This window comes from Heloderma suspectum, chromosome 4 (genome assembly GCF_057233095.1).
Source record: "Heloderma suspectum isolate Gila_16-S chromosome 4, 16-S_ref, whole genome shotgun sequence".
In the NCBI taxonomy this organism is placed as follows: domain Eukaryota; kingdom Metazoa; phylum Chordata; class Lepidosauria; order Squamata; family Helodermatidae; genus Heloderma; species Heloderma suspectum.
Window position 1 is genome coordinate 219818996 of NC_139461.1, and position 20326 is coordinate 219839321.

At 40.5% G+C, this 20326-nt stretch overlaps 1 protein-coding gene across 12 annotated transcripts in view; it reads right to left on the reverse strand.

The window, feature by feature from the left end:
* Positions 1-20326, reverse strand: part of PATJ (PATJ crumbs cell polarity complex component) — a 236099-nt gene that overhangs the window by 209753 nt on the left and 6020 nt on the right. For 11 of the 12 annotated variants that reach the window (XM_084852343.1, XM_084852349.1, XM_084852348.1 and 8 more), the window contains 6 exons: positions 19896-20090; positions 17091-17230; positions 14970-15165; positions 9092-9220; positions 5774-5995; positions 2940-3030 (listed from right to left, as the gene is read on the reverse strand). In XM_084852343.1, the coding sequence (XP_084708469.1) occupies positions 2940-3030; positions 5774-5995; positions 9092-9220; positions 14970-15165; positions 17091-17230; positions 19896-20090 (973 nt within the window). Of the gene's footprint in view, positions 1-2939; positions 3031-5773; positions 5996-9091; positions 9221-14969; positions 15166-17090; positions 17231-19895; positions 20091-20326 lie in introns of those variants that run through there. The other variant, XM_084852350.1, reaches the window with a different exon arrangement.

Genomic DNA, 20326 nt, shown 5'->3' on the forward strand with positions numbered 1-20326 from the left:
AGTGAGTGGGGGGAAATTAAACACAAGTCCAAGATATTGGGAGATGTAAATTAGCCTGACATAGTAAAGGCTTGTTTAATAACACAACTACTTTATGTTGATGCCATATGAATTATGATAGGGTGCTAGGGTTTTTTTTATTCCTATGTCCATACAATTTTGAGCTGAAGAACAAATTGCATGATATCAGGGATTTTACAGGAATTGCTACAGGCTGCATATACTGCCCCTGTACACTTGTAACTTTGTACAACAAACAAAGAACCTTAACACAATTTCAGTTTTTCATACAATAAACTGGAGAAATGCCATATACATCTCACTGAAGTTTTTTATACTGACTAAATTGGGATCTATTGGACTTCAATATCTGATCATCAATCCCTACTTTTGGTTACTGTTGCCTCTGCTTGAACTCTGCTCTTTCTTCATCTTTTTTGGGAAGGGAGGATTGTTCCTCTTTTAATTGCTTCATGACACCTTTTCCCACCATAGCTTTGGTTTTACCCCTTCCATCTGCTATTTGTATTCTTAGACTTGAGCTGCGGTATACTCATGGTGGAGATCTAATGCTTTACCTTTTTATGAACGCTTTAAATTTGTTCTGTGATCTGTCTTTTTCAACAGCCTTATTTTTACTAATTTGTTCTCTACATCTCTTCTTAGTGGTTAATTCCTTATCATGTTTCTATTAACGGTTTTCTTTGCTTTATTTCCTCAATATGTAAAGGGTCTCCTAGAGTTCTGTACTGGTAGGCCCTTTGCTGTTCCCATTTGGACCCCCCATACATTCTTTTAGTATGAATCACCATATTTACGCTAATGATTTACAGTTCTATTTTTCTGTTCCAGGTCTTACTCATAACTAATTGCTAATTTTTCTGCCTGTCATGCTTCTGTTTCTTCTTGGATGACCTCGCCCTTTCTTACATTTTATTTCTCTAAAACTGTGTTTCTTCTCCCCACTGCTGTTTTATGTTTTCTTCTGTGGTTTATTTTATTACTTTAACTCTTGGTGGCATTTTTAACTGTGTCATACTATACATTCCAGGAGCTTGGGTGTGATTTTTTAATATAGGTTTATCTTTTTAATTGCTGAATTATGCCTTTTCAGAATTGTGTCATCTTTTTATTAATATTTCTAAAGCATCTTTTGCCTTTTCGAGGCCTGATCAGTGTAATGGCTTGTTTGTTAGCCTTCCTTATCTATTCTTCATTTTGTGGCTCAGCTCATCTTCCTTGCCAGTAAGTATGATCTTGTCTATTTTTATTTCTTTAATGTTTTTTGTTTGGTTTGGTTAAAACTTACAATAAAATTGATTAAAAAATGTTTCTCCTCTCCCCCACCCCAGCTTCCATTCCCTTATTATATTCATGTTAATACCTTACTTTTAAATGTTTGTACTGTGCAACTTCTGCTTAGCTTTCCTCTTTAATTGTTCTTTATACTTCTTCTACATCCGACGTTCCCCAAGTAGCAATTACATCAGTTGCCTCATGCCTCTGCCCAGTGTCTTTGGAATTTGCCAAATATTTATATGATTAAGTCTCTCCCTCTTTTAAGAAGTGCCCAAAGACACCTATTTTAGAATAATAGAATCAGAGAATAGTAGGGTTGGAAGGGGCCTATAAGACCTTCGAGTCCAACCCCCTCCCTCCTCAATGCAGGAATCTATGATTTTAACAAGCCTTTTCCAACTAAGGTTTTAAATTTAGTCTCTCTTCTCCCATTGTCTTCCCTTATCTCCTTCTCTTTTAGGTTACAAATATGTAGGCAGATTTTTTGTTGTTCCTATTAATTCTGTATTTCTACTGTGCAGTACCTTGTTTTCTTTTAGACCCTCAAGAAATAATCAATATTTTTATATTATTAGAAAAGTGTTGCTATTTTTTACAAGCTTAAGAGGTTTAAAGGGTTTTTTTTAAGCAGCTTGCCAGCTACTCACAACCGCAGCAAAAAAACATTTAGAACAGTTTCAAATGGGCATACACTTTGCCTCTGCGCACACTATGGCCATCTAAAATTGCGACCTTAGCCTTTAATGTGCCACAGGGCTCGGTTGGTTTTGCACACTGTTAATCACAAATAGACATTAACAAGTAGTTAAAACTCTAGCCCTGTTCAGGTGTTAGGCCTGAACAGGGTGCATAAATGTGTAAATGGAGTCATATGCTCTGGTCCCACTCTCAGCCCCCACCTTTCCCCTACACTGAGCAGGTAAGTCTGAAGGGCGCTTCCACTCATGTTTACTTGAACAGAATCCCTGTGTGATCGGGGACCCTGATAAACGCTGATCATGCATGGAGTTCTACTTGCATTCCAGTGAATGCAAGCAGAACCCCCACCTCCACCTTCAGAAATTACTGCTCAACCTGGCAAGGTCAGGAATAGGGAGGATGGGAATGGGGACATGGGGGGAAGGCCACCATGCATAATCCTGTGCTTCTTACACACACATATTCCGTTTAGCCATAACACCTGAACAGCGTTCCTGTGTTCACAGCTTCTATCATAATGCTTTTTCCAAGGGATTAGTTTTGGAAAGTTGTGTAAGAATGCATATGGAAAAGATTTAAATCAAAATTGAAAACCCCTACCACGATGGAAAGTCACTGATCATTCTCTGTCAAAAACACAAAGGTTCTGGGGCAAAAGTTATCTTTCATACAACAAAAAGAGTAGAGTCATATTTTGGTTTAATCAAAGGTAAGATAATTGCAGTTACGTAACAGAAAAGGGCCATCTAGTAGATTAGGGGGATTGGCTGCAAATACTAGATTAATCATGGTCAAAGAGAGAAAAGAGGTCTCTCTCTCTCTCTCTCTCTCTCTCACACACACACACACACTTTTTAAAAACAATTTAATTTTCCACCTCAAACAAGGTAAGTTTCACAAATGTATCTCTTCCTTTGCTGATCAGCCAGCAAACAGCTCACCTGTATCAGAAACTCCTGAATAGCCAACAATTGTGATACCGAGGCTCTGTCCATCTTTTTTCGTCAGCTGAACTTCACAAATTTCATTTTCCTAGGAAATAAAATTGTATTGTTTATTCAGCTTTATATTTAAGATTATGAACATTTGTATTAAGCCTTTCTTCAGCTTCTGCAAAGAACCCCCATAACTCATCACCTAACTGCCTAATTGCTGCTTCAGCTCCAAAATCCAAAGATAAAATGGTATTTCAACATCAGTATGCAGGAAATGTGTTATTCTCATAGTTTCAGTGTCTTCAGCACCAAAATGGATTGTTCTGAAGTCTATTACCTATTAGTGGCTGCAGCAGCTTATCAGAGAAGGGTTGAGCAGTGATCAGGTGATCTGATACTATGCCAAGAGTCATTTCAGATATGCAATTCCCCTCATGAGGTGGCAAATGTAACAAGTCTTTTTGTCACCTCAGAGACACACACGTAAGTTGGTCCACAGTAAGATACAAAAGTGAAATTAGCAGCAAGTTTTACGTGTATCAGGGATGCATATATCAATTTACTCCATCAACAGAATGAATAGAAGGCAAAAATAACAGAAAATACTCATTTTAAATGTCAGGCCACACCACCACTGTAACAGTTTAGAATAGTGTAAATGCAATTCAAGTAGTTAAATATCTCCTGGCTAATCATGATATTGGCTAAAAGTGAAAGGTCCAGAAGACTATAACAAGGCTGTTTCACTACACAGGTGAAGTAGATTGGGCACCGAGGCCATGGAGTTGTCACCCTTAGTATCCAGAAGCCTTTGGGATGCTATCAGCCCTATATGCACTTGGAATTAAAAGAACAAAAACACAAGTCACTCCAACTGAGGCCGGCCCAAGACATTTTTGTGCCCAAGGTGGAGCAATAAATGCCCCCCAGCCCAAGTCAAGGTGCATAGCACCCAAGGCTGGTCAAGCTATTTTGGCAGCTAATACAGAAAATCCCACAAACACCTTTCTACCTCCATGGCAGTAAAAATAACAACAACAACCAACAAGTTTGCTGCCTTTTCATGACAACCAAAATCAACAGCCTGAGGTGGCTACCTAACTCCACTTAATGGGAGTACTGGCCCTGCTCCCAGTGCAACTTCATGTTTCAAAGACCCAGGTTCCAACACGTTACTGTGGAAGTTGAGGAGGAAAAGAAAAAAAGAAGAAAAACCACACTACAGGACAAGAGACAGATCTCTGAAGATATTCCATACCTAAATCTAAAAAAAGCTCCATAGAAACAGATGGAATAGAAGCACAGCTTTGCTTACATTTCAAGACCTCCTGCATACTTGAGTAACATTTGTTGATTTTAATTATTCTAAACTGAGAAAAGCTTTTGATTAAACAAAAACACATAAATATGACCAAAATTAAATTTGTTAAAATAAGATCTTAAAGATGCAATTTAGGTGCGAACATAGTAGCGTAGATAACAAAGACTTCAGAACATTTTTGTATCTGCCTTGAAGCTTTAACAAAAAGACAAAGAGATCCGACCAAAGGGCAGTATCCAACTGTGTCATTCTGCTAGTGCAAATGATGTTGCACTAGCGGAAACTAGGTTCTGAACTAGGTGCAAGAGGAGAATCCAACTGAAGTTACACTGCATTATGCTTACATAACCTGTTGTGCAAGCAGTTGTGCATTTTGCAACCAATTACACAACAGAAAGATTCAGCAGAGCTCCACTATCATTACTTGAGTTAGTGGAATGACACCGCTAACTCAAGTAAGTTCTAAAACATATTAATGGATAGATTTCTAAACAAAAAATTTAACAGTCAGACTTTGCCTTGGGGCTGTCTAGTAATTGGGATTAAGAAATTCTACATGGGGAGTTTTAACAGCAATTAGATAGACTTATTATTTTTATTTATTTTTATATCTACATGAGCATTTTGTTAGCTTCTCCAAACCTTTAATACAGACTAAAAAGGATCTGAATATATTAGGAGAAAAGGTAGATCTAATTATCAGATTAGGATTTGCTGGTTTACAGTGGCTGATGACGTGAAACTATTCCATCCACTCCTGCTGACGTAAAATATATATCCTTCATCAAAATCAATTCCAGGTGGTTTAGAAGGTTAACAAAATACAAAGATGTAAACTGACAAATACAAGTTAAGACTAGCAGATAAAAAATCAACAAGTACATAAAAGTACTTTAAAAACTTGAGCTAATAAGATCTTTGCCCCAAAAGGTCAATCTCTAAAACATTGTCACTAGGTGAGCCTCCCAGGGAAATGTATTCCATAACTGAGGTTCCACATGCAAATTAGCCATTTCCCTAGATGAGACAGATGGTATTGGAAAAGATATAAGGCAGGATCCAAAGGGGACTTTCCACGTGTGGCCAATCCTGCTGGGGCCCATGCACACACAGCCGGCTCTGCCGGCTCTGGTGCATACACAGTCCCTACCACTGGTGGCAGCGATGTAGGGCTTCCAGGGGTAAGCTCCAAAATGAGCAGAAACGATTGTCTCTAGAAGGGGCAGGTTGCGGAAAACCCCTGTTGGATCCTGCCCATAGAAAATGAAAGGAATCAGCTGTAGAGCAGTAGAAAAGAATGTGTTACCTCGTAAAAGTCAAACTCAGGGTACTGAGTTTGACTTTCTATAGTGGAATTAAGCAATGGTGGTGGAAAATATTTTTGGACTGGAATTTTTATTGAGATGCAACTTGGAAGGCCATTAACCTTATAATCTTGCAATGAATATTAAATTTTCAACTGTCTTACATGCTGTAAGATGCAATTCATGGCAGAATTGCAAAATATTAATATACTCACTGTGTCAAATCCTCTGTCCGGAAAAAAAGCCAAAGCACCAACAGGTTGGGTCACAGGGGTTGGTGGCGTCACAGAAATGTCACACATGGGATCTCTTGCAACCACCATCTTAACATAGTTTCCACAGTTTCTCAACACTTGAGCAACCTGTTCACTACTCATTCCCTGTACATTAGTCCCACCAATTTCCAAGATGTGATCGCCAGTTCTGAGTCTGCCATCCTGCAAGTATGAAATTCAGAAGTTATATTTTGCCAAATTATAACTGCTTATATTTATTATTTTTCACAAGGCACCCAGACCATGTGAAATACCATCAAGTTAAAACAATGCAGCACCAAAAGTTATTTTGAAGAAACAGAGATAAATAATAAACATCAAATATATTTAAAACCTTCCACAAAATTCATCAGGCACTGCAAATAAGGTCCCAGTTAATTTATAAGTAAAAAGGCTAACTTTTTAAAAAAAATTAGGAAACAACTGAAGAGAAATACCTGTAGTTCTGCAACTTCCTGTAAAAAAATTGGCCTAATACGATGAAAAGCAATTGGGAGCATTTTGATTTAGTGCTACTAGAAGAGTTTCACGTGGAACACTGATTTACTCTTAAGGAATTCTGCAGATTTTCACCAGACAATGGGCAGTAACCAATCAGAATGGTTGCAGGAAAGATTCTTCAAATACCGTTTTTGTGTGAGCCCAACATCTCAGACATGCATGGAAACAGACCCCCAAACACAAACCTATAAATGTGTAACAAAGATCATTGACATGAATTGAGAATTTGACACAAAACCAGACGTGCTTTTCCGTCAAACGTAACTTTCTGGCTTTTTACAGGATCGTAATTCAAACCTGTGTTATTTCTCAGAGCATAGTTGTGCAAACAACTGCTCACACATGTCTAATCACACAAAAGCTCCATAACACCAGAAAATGTGCTCAGACACGTTTTCTGCAGCAGCTACTTCTTTAACCTGGGTGTGCAAAACAATCAGAAAATTTTGTTACTGAGGTAGTCACACTTTTATGAAGAGCTCCTCTGCTTTGACATTACACTGCCCATATGAAGAGACTGTTTGAATGAATAGTTCTTTGTGAAAGTAAGCTCTCCCAAAAACAATATCTACACTGGCTCTTGCAGTCATTATCTCTTCATATTTTCTTAGTAAAGTTATCACCATTAGTCTCCAGTTTGTGCTATACCCTCTACTTGGTCACTCAAGACTATTGTAAATTAAGACAGTGACACATACAATGTTGGATGCCAAAACATTTTGTTCCTTACAGCAAAACAGGTGTTCCAAAGACACAAGAGGAAAAGCATTCATTATACCAGACAGTTTTGTAGAGGAAGCAGAAGAGAGCCAACTTTAGAATTTCAGCTCTGAGTCTCCAACTTTCATTTTGATTATGAACTGGAACACATCCTATAATCTCTTTTCTGTACATTAATATTAATAAAATGAAACAGAGTTCTCTTTGTATCCACAAGGTTAGAGGCAGCAGTTTTATTTAACAAGGGGGGTTTGTGTCAAACTTCCACTGAAACGCCAATTCTGAAAGGGGTAGCATCCTTTAGTACCAGTTGAGATCCATGGAAGCAAAGTGGTTCATAATTTCTCATGAGAACCATCCTCAAAGACTCAGGGTGAAGCATCAATTGTCATCAAGACCACATAGTCCAGGATTTTAGTCACAGGCTAGGCAGCAACTTGATTCTTGCATGAAAATCCACAGCTCTATGATCATATAAATGCCTTCTTGGCATAATCAGGCTATAGGCGTATGTACGAAGCAGTGATATGGCGGACTGCCTGGGAGCCTCACGGTATATTTCAAAGCATAGTTTGCCTACAAATCAGGATCAAACTCTGATCAATTAGGAAATCACTGTGCATGAGGCAGGCAGGGACAAGATTAGAGAAAGAGGGACCATGGGAGCAGGTTCACTACTGTTCATGTAATACCAGACCATAGCTTGGCATTACGTATGAATGCAGCTTTTGTGCTGCCACTCTCCAACACTTAAATCTAATGATTAAAACATGACTGATTTTTTACTCCAAATGGTACACATGTTTTTAATATTTCCCTTTCTAAGAGCCAAGGCATACTTGAGAAGTAATTTATCTGACCTAGAACATAGCCACTGTTGACATTTAATTAGTTATCTTTGCCCTACCTTTAGTCTACTTTTATACATACATTTATAATGTGGCATTTAGTCTTGAATAGTATCATTCTTCTTTGATCATTATAAGCAGTTTCATGCTTCTGTCATAACTATTTGATCACTCAGAACATCCTACATATGCATGCCCTCTGAGAGGCCATGTGACGTAGGAGAGAGCAGGACAGGTGATCAGGAAATCGGAATAGATGGATTAGTATGTGTGTGGGGGCAGGGGGGGAGTTTTAGTAAAAACTCCTTCCTTCTGCCTTATCCACAATCCTTTATTCAACTGTTCCAACTGCTACCTTTATCTCTGGACTTGTGAGCGTGACTAGGCCAGGCATGCCATGTACATTGCAAAAATGGAAGTGGTCCGTACCAATAATAGCTGTGAGCGGTGTGGAGAGCACTTCATCCCAATTTCTGCCCTCCTTGCCACAATGGAATGAGCAGCATTGATGGGGTTGGGCTTGCCACTCACTTGCCAACAGCAGTTGGGGCAAAGGATGGAAAGGTGTAGGCGCAGCTAGGGATGTACGGACTGTGTAAAATCTGTGTTTCATGGATTGTCAGGTGCCTTTTGTTCCTTTGTCCTCCCACAGACAGATGCAAATTTTTTTTTCGACAAGTGGAAAAATACGCAAATATTTATGTAAATTACGTAAGGTATTTACATAATTTACTTTAGTAAATAACATTAAGCATATTGTCCCCCATTCCATTCAACACTTCCTCAGCAGAAACGTACATATTTTCCTACAAATTTATATGTGTAAATTTTGGGAAAGTAAAAAAAAAATCATCCAGAAGCCCACGGACTTTGCACGGCCTGAAGGAGACGTTCCGCAGTGGACTCCGCAGGTCAGATTCTCAGAAATCTGAGCTTCTTTTAGTCCATCTCGAATTTCTCCAGCATCCCTAGGTGTAGCTCATTTCCCATCTTCCTTCCATGCTGCTACTTCCACAGTCTAGTGAAGCAGAGCCAGGCAAGGCCTGGAGAACTAGGCCAGGGGTCTCCAATGGGCTGCTTCAGCTGCTACTCTTAAAATACCAAAGCTTGTTTTAGAACTGCTAACAAATATCCTATGATTTTTTAAAAAAAAAAAGTAAAAAGAATAAACATTGTATAAATAAATTACCTTATCAGCTAGTCCTCCAGGAACAATAGTCCTTACCACTACGCCAATTGATTTTCCTCCTACAATTCCAAACCCTAATCCTGAGCCATCATTAATAAGTTCAACTTCTTCAATGTGGCCCCAACTGATCTGTAAAAGGTAGAAAATGGAAATCCATTTACCATTATACTTTTGTAAGTATCAAGAATCACTGCACAACACATCATAGAGTTTCCAGTCTGTACAGGGCACTTGGTACCTTCCACATTAACCAAGTCATTCCAAAACTCCTTCTTATTGGCCTGTCTGGCATACATGTGAGATATGGTGGATCATAGCATTATAATAGGCAGGGTGGCTGGGAAAAATAAACTACAGCTGAAAATACCACATTTAAGATAATGTATATTATTACATTTAGATCCCAAATTTCCTCTGAAGAGCTCCATAAACTACCTGCCTGGGTAACTTAAAATACACAGATCAACTCCTAAGGCAGGGGTGGGCAACTTGTGGCCCTCCAGATGTTTTGGCCTACAACTCCCATCAGCCAAAGCCAGCACAGTCAATAGTTGCCCATCCATGTCCTATGGGTTACAAAGAAGAAAATGGTGGACCACATATTAGTGTGCAAATCATACATTTGCCCAGCTCTGAAATACAACACGTTGCTCTGGTATGCCTGTTGGACTTGAAAAAAATTAGAAAAATCAGAGTTTCTGGTGAGTACAAGATTTACACTGGAATCATTACTTGAGGAAAGCCACGGTGACTTTGAACAAACAAGGTTTAAGTCCATTTTAAGCTTCATCACTGCACACAGTAGCCCAAACCATCATCTTAAGGGCACCCCGCCCCACACACACACACACAACACTCCCCACAGTAAATCAATGCACATTGACCTACTGTGTGCATGTTGTTGTTTTGCCCTTAAAACAGTGGGTGTGATGCAAGGCTCTGGTGGTGGCACCAATTCTGGTGCACATTTAAGGGTTTCAGGGTTTGTTCCCTGTCTGTCCCTACAGATGAGAGGGGAACACTGTCCTTCCAGCTGCACTTTATGAGCATGGATGATGGAGCAGGGGTGATTCACTGTCTCATGGTGCCACTGGTGGCTGCAGATTGGCCAGCTGCCCATTTTTAACATGTCTGTGGCTTCATTCTCCCCCCTCATTAAGCAGAGCCAGGGAGCCTGGAGAACACAGGTGGAGTTGCAGGTGGTCAAGCGATGAGTGCGGAGGGAAATGGGTATGTTATTTCTTTATGGGGGCAGACAGGAAAAACTGTGAACTGCTTGGGAAGGGGAAGCAGGACTAGACTCTTTGGGTGTCGAATTAGTTGAAGGGGGTTATTTGGGGATATGGACTGATGCCATCTCTGTTTTGTACTCAGGCTTGTGGCTTTGGACAAGTCACTTATTCCTGTCTACTCCAATTCTGTTTTCACCAATGGCCAGCCAAATTCCTCTATGAAGCTTTCATTCAAGGCACAGGCAAATGGTGTTCTCCTGTTTGCCCACACAACAAAAGCACAGGGAGGGGCCATGCCTCAGAGGCAGAGTACCTGCTTTGCATGCAGAAGGTCCAGGTTCAATCCCCAGCATCTCCAGGTAGGGCTAGGAAGGAATCCTGCTTGAAACCCTGGATTGCCACTGCCAGTCAGTGTCAACGATACCCGGCTAGACGGACCAATGGTCTGACTCGGTATAAGGCAGCTCCCTATGTTCATACTGTCTCTGAACATGGAGATTCTACCACTGGGTGTGTTAAGAATGGCTCAGTGGGGAAGGGAGAACTTATGGCCCCTCTAATTTTTGGATGTAACAGCCCATCACTGCTCACATAATTCAGACATGAAAAGCAACAATCACAACTGTGTACCATAACAACGCCTGCTCTATTACTTTAGAGCAATCTCTACAGAAACTTGAGATTCATAAGAGCTTCACAAAATGTTTGTTCATTTTCCCTCTGTTAGGTCTCCTAGTACATGGTATGAATAGTACACCATAAATTGTAGCAGACTATACTGGAAACATGTCTCTAAGGCTGCAGTCCTGTACTAACATCCCCAGGAATAAGTCCCATACTAAACTCAATGGGACTTACTTCTGAGTATTTATTTATTTATTTATTTCTATACCGCCCAATAGCCGAAGCTCTCTGGGCGGTTCCCGAAGCTCTCTGGGCGGAGTAGCCATGTATAGAAATGCACTGTAAACTACTTTGCTTTCTAGGTCTGGCGTTCAGCAAAAGCAACATGAAAATAAATAAGTTGTTGGGACAATCATACCATTTCTTCCACTGAAATAAAACAGAAACCAAGGACACAAGTTCAAGCCATGAGGACTAGTTCATCATGAATAGAATTTTAAAATCCTCTATACAGAAAATGTCAGTCTGTTTAAAAGAGACTCTTTAATGAAAAATCAGTTAAAATTTAATCCTTTAAATTTCTAAGACCAATAATCATTATTGATTATCCACTAAAAAAAATGTTTCAGTATAGCATAATAATATGTGGTGTAGTGGCAAGAGTGTTGGACTAGGAGCTGGGAGATCCAGGTTCTAGTCCCCACTCGGCCATGGAAGCTCACTGGGTGACTTCGGGCCAGTCACAGACTCTCAGCCCAACCCACCTCACAGGGTTGTTGTTGTGAGGATAAAATGGAGAGGAGGAGGATAATGTAAGCCGCCTTGGGTTCCTTGCAAGAGGAAAAAAGGCGGGGTATAAATGCAATAAATAAATAAATAAATAAATAAATATTAAAAGAAATAAAAGTACCTAATTTAAGGCCTCTATCAAGAAGATTCCCTTCAAGCTATCCACATAACAAATTATTATTAACTTCATTATTACAGATTTCGGGCACAATCCTATGCTGATGCTCATAAGCCTCCAAACGTGGAGGGTTATAGGCATCCAATGCAGAGTGGGAGGAGTGGCGGAAGCAATCTTCACCTCCCTGCTCTTCCCGCTCTGCATTTTGGCCAGATGGGCTTTTTTACTGTCCAGCTGGGCTGCTGTGGAGAGGGTGAAAGGCCTGGGGATAGTTTAAGCCAGCCTCTCCATTTCCTGCCCACAGATACACATCCTTTGCCTCTCTTCTAAGGTTGAGTTCCTGACCTCAGAGAGGCAGCCAGCGCAGTTCTCTTCATGCCAGCTGGGACGGAGAGGAGGGAGGGAGGGAGTGCAGATTCCTGGCTCCCAGGTCAGAGCACTGCATCCAGGAATCCAAAAAAGCCTATGACCCCCAGATGCTGTCTAGGGGCCATAGAATTGCTCCCTTAACATTATTTATTTATCGTATGGCACATTTACATCGCATTACAATAAAAACATAGAGCATAATAAATATGAAATATAAAATATAGACAGGAAGATCACAAATGTATGTCTAGGTTACAGATATAGTTTTTTGCTTCAGTTGTCACAGCCAGGAAATCAGCAAAGTCTCCACTGTAGGCTCGGTTTTGTCACTCTGTCACTCCCTTAACAAATCAGGGTCAAAGAAGCTACTTGACTCTATGGAATAGAAGACCACCACGCCACCTCAAGAGAGTGAGATGACTGATAACTAGTGAAGACCATCAACATAAGACAGTGGGTTGGAAAACACCAATTCTGTAATTCAGATTTTTGAAAAATCATCTGTTCTTTATTTTTGCTAGTTTGAAGGAGTTAGTATTTAATCCTATAACAGAGCTATATCTGCTACATAGGAATGAGAGAGCTGCAAAATAAGGCCCCTGTTGTTCAGAAACCGCATTATTTGATTTCATCTGGGCATACCAGGCCAGCTGGGAGCATGTAGAAATATGAGATGGATACAGGGTTCATAAGATTACCCACCAAATGGGAAACATAGGAAACAAGAAGAGGGAATTGCTTCCTACAACCTCATGGATAAACGGACAGAGGCGAGTAGCCTGTAAGTTAAATGGGCTCCAGGCCTGGCAAATGTGAGATGCAGACATTCATTCCCACATGCAGATTTGAAAACTGCTTAGATCTGACCACACGCTCCCAACCTTACAGAATAATTCTTAAACCAAAATAGTTGAACCAGTTGGCTAGATTTAGTAGTGCTCAAACTGTGAAGCAAGACCTGATAAGAGGAGCATACAAAGTTACCCAAGGAGGTGTATTCTTTCTCTTTACAACACCACATCTTCCCCAGTACTTGCCTTGATGATGCCATAATACTTAACGCCAACTTCCCCACATTGTTTTAATTTCTTCAGTGGCTGGCAAATTAGGGCGCAGTCCCGTGGGATGTGCCCTGGGTACTTGTAAGCCTCCAAACTCAGACGCTTACGAGTATCCAGTGCAGAGTGGGAGGTGCCTCAGGCCTCCCACTCTGCATTTTACCTAGATATGCGCTTTGGCCCATCTAGCAGAGGCTTCAGGGATGGGGAGGGAAGGAGACTGGGTGGCTGTAGGATTCATCATACGGCTGCCGCCCCAGTCTCCTCCCATCCCTGCCCATGGGAATGCCCTCTTTTTCCCCATCTCCATTCTCCATTTTGCAAGCATGGAGAGGTAGCCAGTGCGGTTCTCTCCATGCCAGCTACGAGTGGGATGGGGCAGGGAGCACGGTTTCCTGGCTCAAAGCTCAGAACCCTGCCTCCATGTTTGGAGCCAGGAAACCGAACAATCCAATGCTGACTGATGGACATAGGATTGCACTCTTACTTATTCTAAAATATATTTTATATCCACCCATCCAGTGTATGATTCAGAACCTACGCTTACTATGATTATCAATAAATAGGAGAATGCACAGAGTACAAAAAAATATTATAGGGTAACACTGGAAATTTTATTTGAATTTAATAGATTAGTAGCTACTTGCATATTTACATGTATGTTATATAATGCATGTTAATTTTACTTGTTAATGTTACTTGTTAATGTTAAAAATTACATGTTAATTTTTGTGAACTGCCCAGAGAGCTTCGGCTATTGGGCGGTATATTTATTTATTAAATTTATTAATCGCCCATTTGGCTAGTCACCATCTGGCTGGTATAGAAATAAATAAATAAATAAATAATGCTGCAGCTTATTTGAGAACTGTAAAATGTTAAACCCTGCTATCTAAGATTACGGGATTAAATATGGTCAATTGCTCCACCATGTCTATTCTCCCATGGAATAGGTGAAGCTGTTCCAAAAAAGGTTGCAGTTGATGCATTCATCAAGGAATATGATTTTATTGCATGTGTCAAGGGCTCCTTGGAGGCCTCTCTCAGTCTAATCCAGTAGCCAAGTCCAGACACAGACAAATGGATTCTTTTCAAAGCTTTATTCCTCTTTTACAACTTAACAACTCTACTGTTAGCAACTAGATATGAGCAGCAGAGTACCTATGCCCTAAGTTGGAACAGTTGGTCCCCGTTTGAAAGGGAATTACTGGCAGACCCCTGAACTTAAGGACTAGGGAGAGTCCCTCCCCTTTTCCCCTGGATCCTCTGGGCGCAGCCGTTGTTTGCGCGCCAACCGGACACTACGCCTCCTTTCTGCGCCCTCCATTTGGCGCCGCTCTCTGCATTGGCGTTGCGCGTCCATCAAGTCTGCTTCCCGCGCTCTGTCACTCCCTGGACTGCTATCTAAGCCAGGAAGGGAGGAATCTCTGTCAGCTGTTGGCCCTGGGAAAGAGGAGCGCGCTCCTCTCCCAGGAGCGACTCCTCTTCCTCAGAATCAGAACTACTCTGGGATTCTATGGGCTCAGTGTCCACCCTGACAGCATGTTCAGTTTGATCTACGTCTCATCTGTGTGGAAGATGGGACACTAATCATATGGGGATAAATTATACAGTGCAATTTTCAAACTCTACAATGTATTTGAGACTTTTATAATTCAAAATCTGATTCTGATAGAACTATAACTTACCATTTCAGGCAAAGTAACATCACTTAAAGCAGATGAGTTTCTACTGCGTCTTCGGGTTGGCTCCCTGGCCACAATCAAATGTAAGGAACCTGTGGACTGTTGGAGCAATACAACTGCCTGTTGATGGGAAATGCTCTGATCCAACAGGGTATGATTAATGGCCAATATTTGGTCATTTTCCTTTAATCTTTGATCCCTTGGATAAAGCATAGAAGATGTTTAAGAAGTGCTGCAGCAACCCCATAACAAATTTCCAAAGAACAGATGAAGCAAACACTCCCACAGGTGTGTATGTGGGTGGTGTTGGGATTGCCTTTTTGTGTAGCGTGTGGTGCTAGCTGGTGTAACATAGAGTTTCTCTACATGGGGCAGTTAATTGCTGTATCTACTTTCAGTTTGGTTGCAGAATTGAGAGCCGAGCAATACACAAAGAGCTTTTCCTTTCCTGCTTTTCTGCTACATAACCTCTAGGTGGCACTGTAGTATAGCGGAATAGCACAAATACACAAGTAGAAATACTTGCTTTCAGAAATAATACCCCATTTTCCCTGTTCTAAAAAACAACAACAGAAAAGTGCTCTGAAAAAACAGAAATGAAACTGGAGTCATATTGTCTAAAGAACCCGTAAACAACTGTGAGGACACAATAAGTGAGTACACAAAAAATGCCTCGTGTAGAAAAGCTCATAATGGATAAAAGTGTGAGCACGAGTCACTAGTTACATCTCACCTTGGCGATAAACTCACTAAAGTCACCTTACAGAAGCCACTATCTCTCAGCATCCACACAACATGAAAACGGAAAGAATATGTTACAGTGGGCCTGTTCACACATAATGGTGGCATTCAGTGGCAAATTGTGATTAACCCATGATTTGCAGGGACGCACACTGTGTGTACGCCACTTCCAGTTTCTGTAAAAACCTACAATTGGCTCGTTGGTATGTTGTTAGTGTGATGTCTGAACCCTGACACTTTGGATTATTTGTGTGTTAAACAATCCAAAGTTAACCTGAGAACAAACCACATGTTAAGTTTGGGTTGTTTAACCCATGAACAAACCAAAGTGTCTGGGGTTGGACATCACTTACAAACGAGCCTATCATGAGTTGCTGTTTGAAAGCAGAAATGGCAGGCGCACAGGAGGCCTGCTCCCTCCCGCTCGTGCATGACAACCCATGGGTTGTTTAAACCATGGGTTATCGTTACATGCAAACCAGGTCATTGTTATTGTATTATCATGCATGCGGCTCTCTTTGATTGTTCAAGTATTATGATTACTGGCCCATCTACTTTCATCATATGCAACAACATTTTCTGCAGGAAGTGTTCCATATTAAATCCTAGCGCACTGTGGAGTCAGGTGATCTGCGGGAGGTTCGTGGGTGAATGGTCATGCCTTACAAGGCAGGTTTTTGGTATCTTGCAACTCAACGGGTTGATTCGAGATTTAGAGCATTTCTACAGCAGGCTAAAATCCCACAACTTTACCAGGGCTCTCCGCTTCCATCTTCTGTTCAGGCTCCTTTAGACAGCAAGCATTTGATGTGGAATTGAAAACTTCCTTTTTCGGCAATGCTCTATATGTTCAATGAAACACTGCCATCTAATAGCCGAATTATAGTGCTATGCCAGCTTTACACACTGCCAATATTGCACAATTAGGGTTTATTACAGCTTATCACTGATCTTTTTGAAAGCGGGATAACCAGGGGAAAGCGCGAGAGACATCCTGGAGGTTGCCCACATTGTGTAAAGGACCCACAAACTTCCATGAGTGTCCAGTCACGAGCGTGCAATAAATTGTTTGTATAGAGAAGCCCTTAATCATACTTAAGACTACACCTATGACTAACCTAAATCAATGGGTTTACTCCAAGTATGACTAACAGTGCAATCCTATATCCACTTTCCTGAGAGTAAGTCCTACTGAACTCAGTGGCACTTACTTCTGAGTAAACATGTATAGGTTTGCACTCTAAATCTGGAACTAACCCTATGGTTCCAAGATTCATCATTCGGCAATTCTAACAGTATTTAAGAAAAAGAAGAATCTCATATCTTTCATTCAATTGGTGATATTTTAATGAATCTTGACACAGTATAAACCAAAAATCTCACCTGGCTGCTATACTTCCTGGCTGAATTTCCTTGACAAAGATACCAGCTTCTCCAACACATTGAGTTTTAAGAGCAACCACACTAAATCCAAGGCCTCCATTAAATGGCTTCTCTATATCTATATATTCGATTTGCCTGCCCTAATAAGGAGGAAAAGATTATAAATAAGTTGTTACTATTCTCTTAGAATACAATTGCAAAATATCATTCTTTCCTTGATAAAACTAAACAAGAACAGAAGTTGTATTTAAACACAATTAAGTGAAAAACCTCAAATCTCACAGAATTTAAAAGCTACTTTCACACTTAGGACTTGTGCAGTGTGCCTATTCCCCTTCTTACAGAAAGGAGTTTTTAAAAACAAAGCAAAAAATAACCACAGCCATATAGGACAGGGAGACAGTCCCCAAGGGAGAAAAGGTGGAGAGGTGTTATGACCAGACAACTGGCCAAAACATAAAGATTAATTTCAAACCAGATAAATAAAAATTTGACTGGATGTTAATCTTATCCACAGGGTGAAGGATGAATTGAGGACGTTGATGTAGATACTTGGTTTTAGCTGCTCTTCCATTTTATTTGTAATTTCAGTGTTACATTTTGGCATTATTGTTTCAGTGCTGTAATGATTCTGAAGGCTTGACTGAGTCATTTACTGAGATACAAGTTTACATATAAGTAAGGGGAAAGAATCTAAACTGTATCAGGAATGCAAACATAAGCCAGTTTATTCCAACCTGTTTAGAACGGACATAAGTAATGTTTGTCAGAATTAAATATTTTTTTCCATTTCTTCACCTCTTTACAAACACATCTTACAGCTTTTAAAACCTCACAATGTAGATTAAACTCATGAACAGAGGGTGACATCCATCAGGCACCCCTAGAATGTGTTCTATGCCACACAAAAGTGCAGAATCTGTAAAGCAGGGGTAGGTAACATAGTGTCCTTTCTTGACACCTGCCAAGGTGTCCTACTCTTCCAACTTAAAAAAAAACCCAACAAAAAAATTATCTTGCTGACAGCTAGGATTACTGTGAAAGAGGTTTCTGTTGATGCTGAAAACTGTGAATTCAAAGGAGTTGTTTACTGTGTTGGGGCTCAGACCCCACATCTGCCTGGTACTAAGTCCTTTGGCAGCATACTTGCCATTTGCCATACCTCCCATGGCAGCTATTTTCTGGTGGTGCCCACAACAGTTGCCAAATGTGTCCATGGCCCCAAAAGGTTGCCTACCTCTGCTGTGACAGCATTTGCTATACAGTAGAGACTGTGGGCACTGTCGGGACAAAATTTTCATTCCAAAAAACACAGAAGAATGTAGTGAGAAGGCCTCTTAAACATGAAAGCCTCTTAAGCATGAAGAACCCAAGACACTTAAGATTTTATGTAGCTCAAGACCATTTGTGCCTAGAAAGCTACACGAACTCTGTGCAGATTCAGGAAGTATTGCACTGTGCACCTGGTGATTGGTTACCACATTCTTTAGTAATGCCAGCCTAAGATGTTATATTGCACATATTGCTATGCATGCTATACCAAGAACCCAGCTAACTGAAGGGGTATTTAATTGGTTGGGTGGCATCTATTTCTTTTATTGTTGTATTTTTAATTGTGCTTTTTATGGATCTGTGTTTATCTTGTATTTTAATCAAGATTTTGTTTTTAAAATGTATTTTATTACTGTTAGCTGCCTTGAGCACTACCTCAAGGGACCTTCCCATTTCCTTGATCACACAGGGTCCCTGATCTATAACCCTATTCAGGCTTCCATAAATTGTATCCATGGAGGGGTCACAAGTGCCTCCTCCACTCCCCAACCTTCTTGCATTGAGTGGGAGAGATTATAACCATGTTCAGCTGAATGGGGTTACAATCTCTCTTTAGACCTTCCTACTCAATACAGGAAGGTCAGGGTGGAGGTGGCACATGACCCCTCCATGGATACACTTTATAACACCACTTGGCTGAGCTGGGCTGATGGCATGAAACACTCCAATTATGTAGGGAACAAAGCCATCAGCAACAGAAGATTCACAGTCCAGTTTCTCTAAGAAGTGATAGTTGTCAGTTTGACCCTCATGCAAACCCTGCACAAGGAGCTATGTGTGGTATACTATGAATTGGAAAGCTGAAGAGATCCCAGAAAGCAAAAATCTAAGGACCAATGATGTCTGAAGGAAAGAGGCAGAGCAACCAGTAGGAGGGAAGGCAGGGAGGAAAGACCAAAGTCTGGGGGAAAGTCTTGGGAACTTTTGACTAGGAAGCCAGAGGGACAAAGGATTGTCAGGTACAGAGTCCAAGAGGGTTCCTGTGTATTTAAGAGTTGCACAGAAAACAGAATTCTACTATATGTTGCTTCTGCAGCATTATGACCTGATAATCCGAAGGAGGCAATAAGGGCAAAATTAGGGTAGCAACAGAATGGGTCTTGAGAGTCATGTATGATTTGAACCTTAGCTGCAGGTTTCTACTTTACTTTGATATAGTCACATAATGATAATGTTACATACAGTAAGACTGAAATCTGCCACTGAACTACCTACACACTTCCCGCATTTTTACAAAAAGGACATTGATTAGATGCAACAGTTCCATAGGATGTCATGAGTCCAAAGTTGGCAAAAACCTTTCCATCAGACCCATAGAATATAAACATTCTATTACCTAGCATTTTACAACTCACTATCAAGAAAGTATACTCCCATGCTTTGGTACAGAAATGTATGTTTAGCAACTAGGGAAGTTTGGCATTAAGGTGGAAAAATTATATATTTAGTACACCAATGGTGCTATGACTTTACCTTTGCCATCCTTTGGATTACCAGATTAAACTCATCTGCTTTAGGTTTTGGAATCAGAGGAGCCATCTGATTATTATTGCTGCAAGTCATGTAGAAGTTCTCATTATGAAGAGAATGGGAATCAGCCTCAAACACCAGCAACCCTCTCCTAGTAAAATCAAAATCCACGGAACGATCTGAAGGCATGTAAATGAGCTGTGAATAACAAGACATTCACACAGAACTGTGTTACTATGCAAAAAACTAAAATATCAATGGGTTTGGGTGTTTTAGCAAGCAATGAAAAAATGGCAGCTTGTGCTGTATGTTGAAAGTTGCCATTACTTTTCCAGAATACCTTTGTAAATCAGCTAGCAGCATACATTTGGCTACTTCAGGAGTAGCCAAATATATGGATATCAAAAAGAGTAGTCCTATGCAGTTGGAAGCAA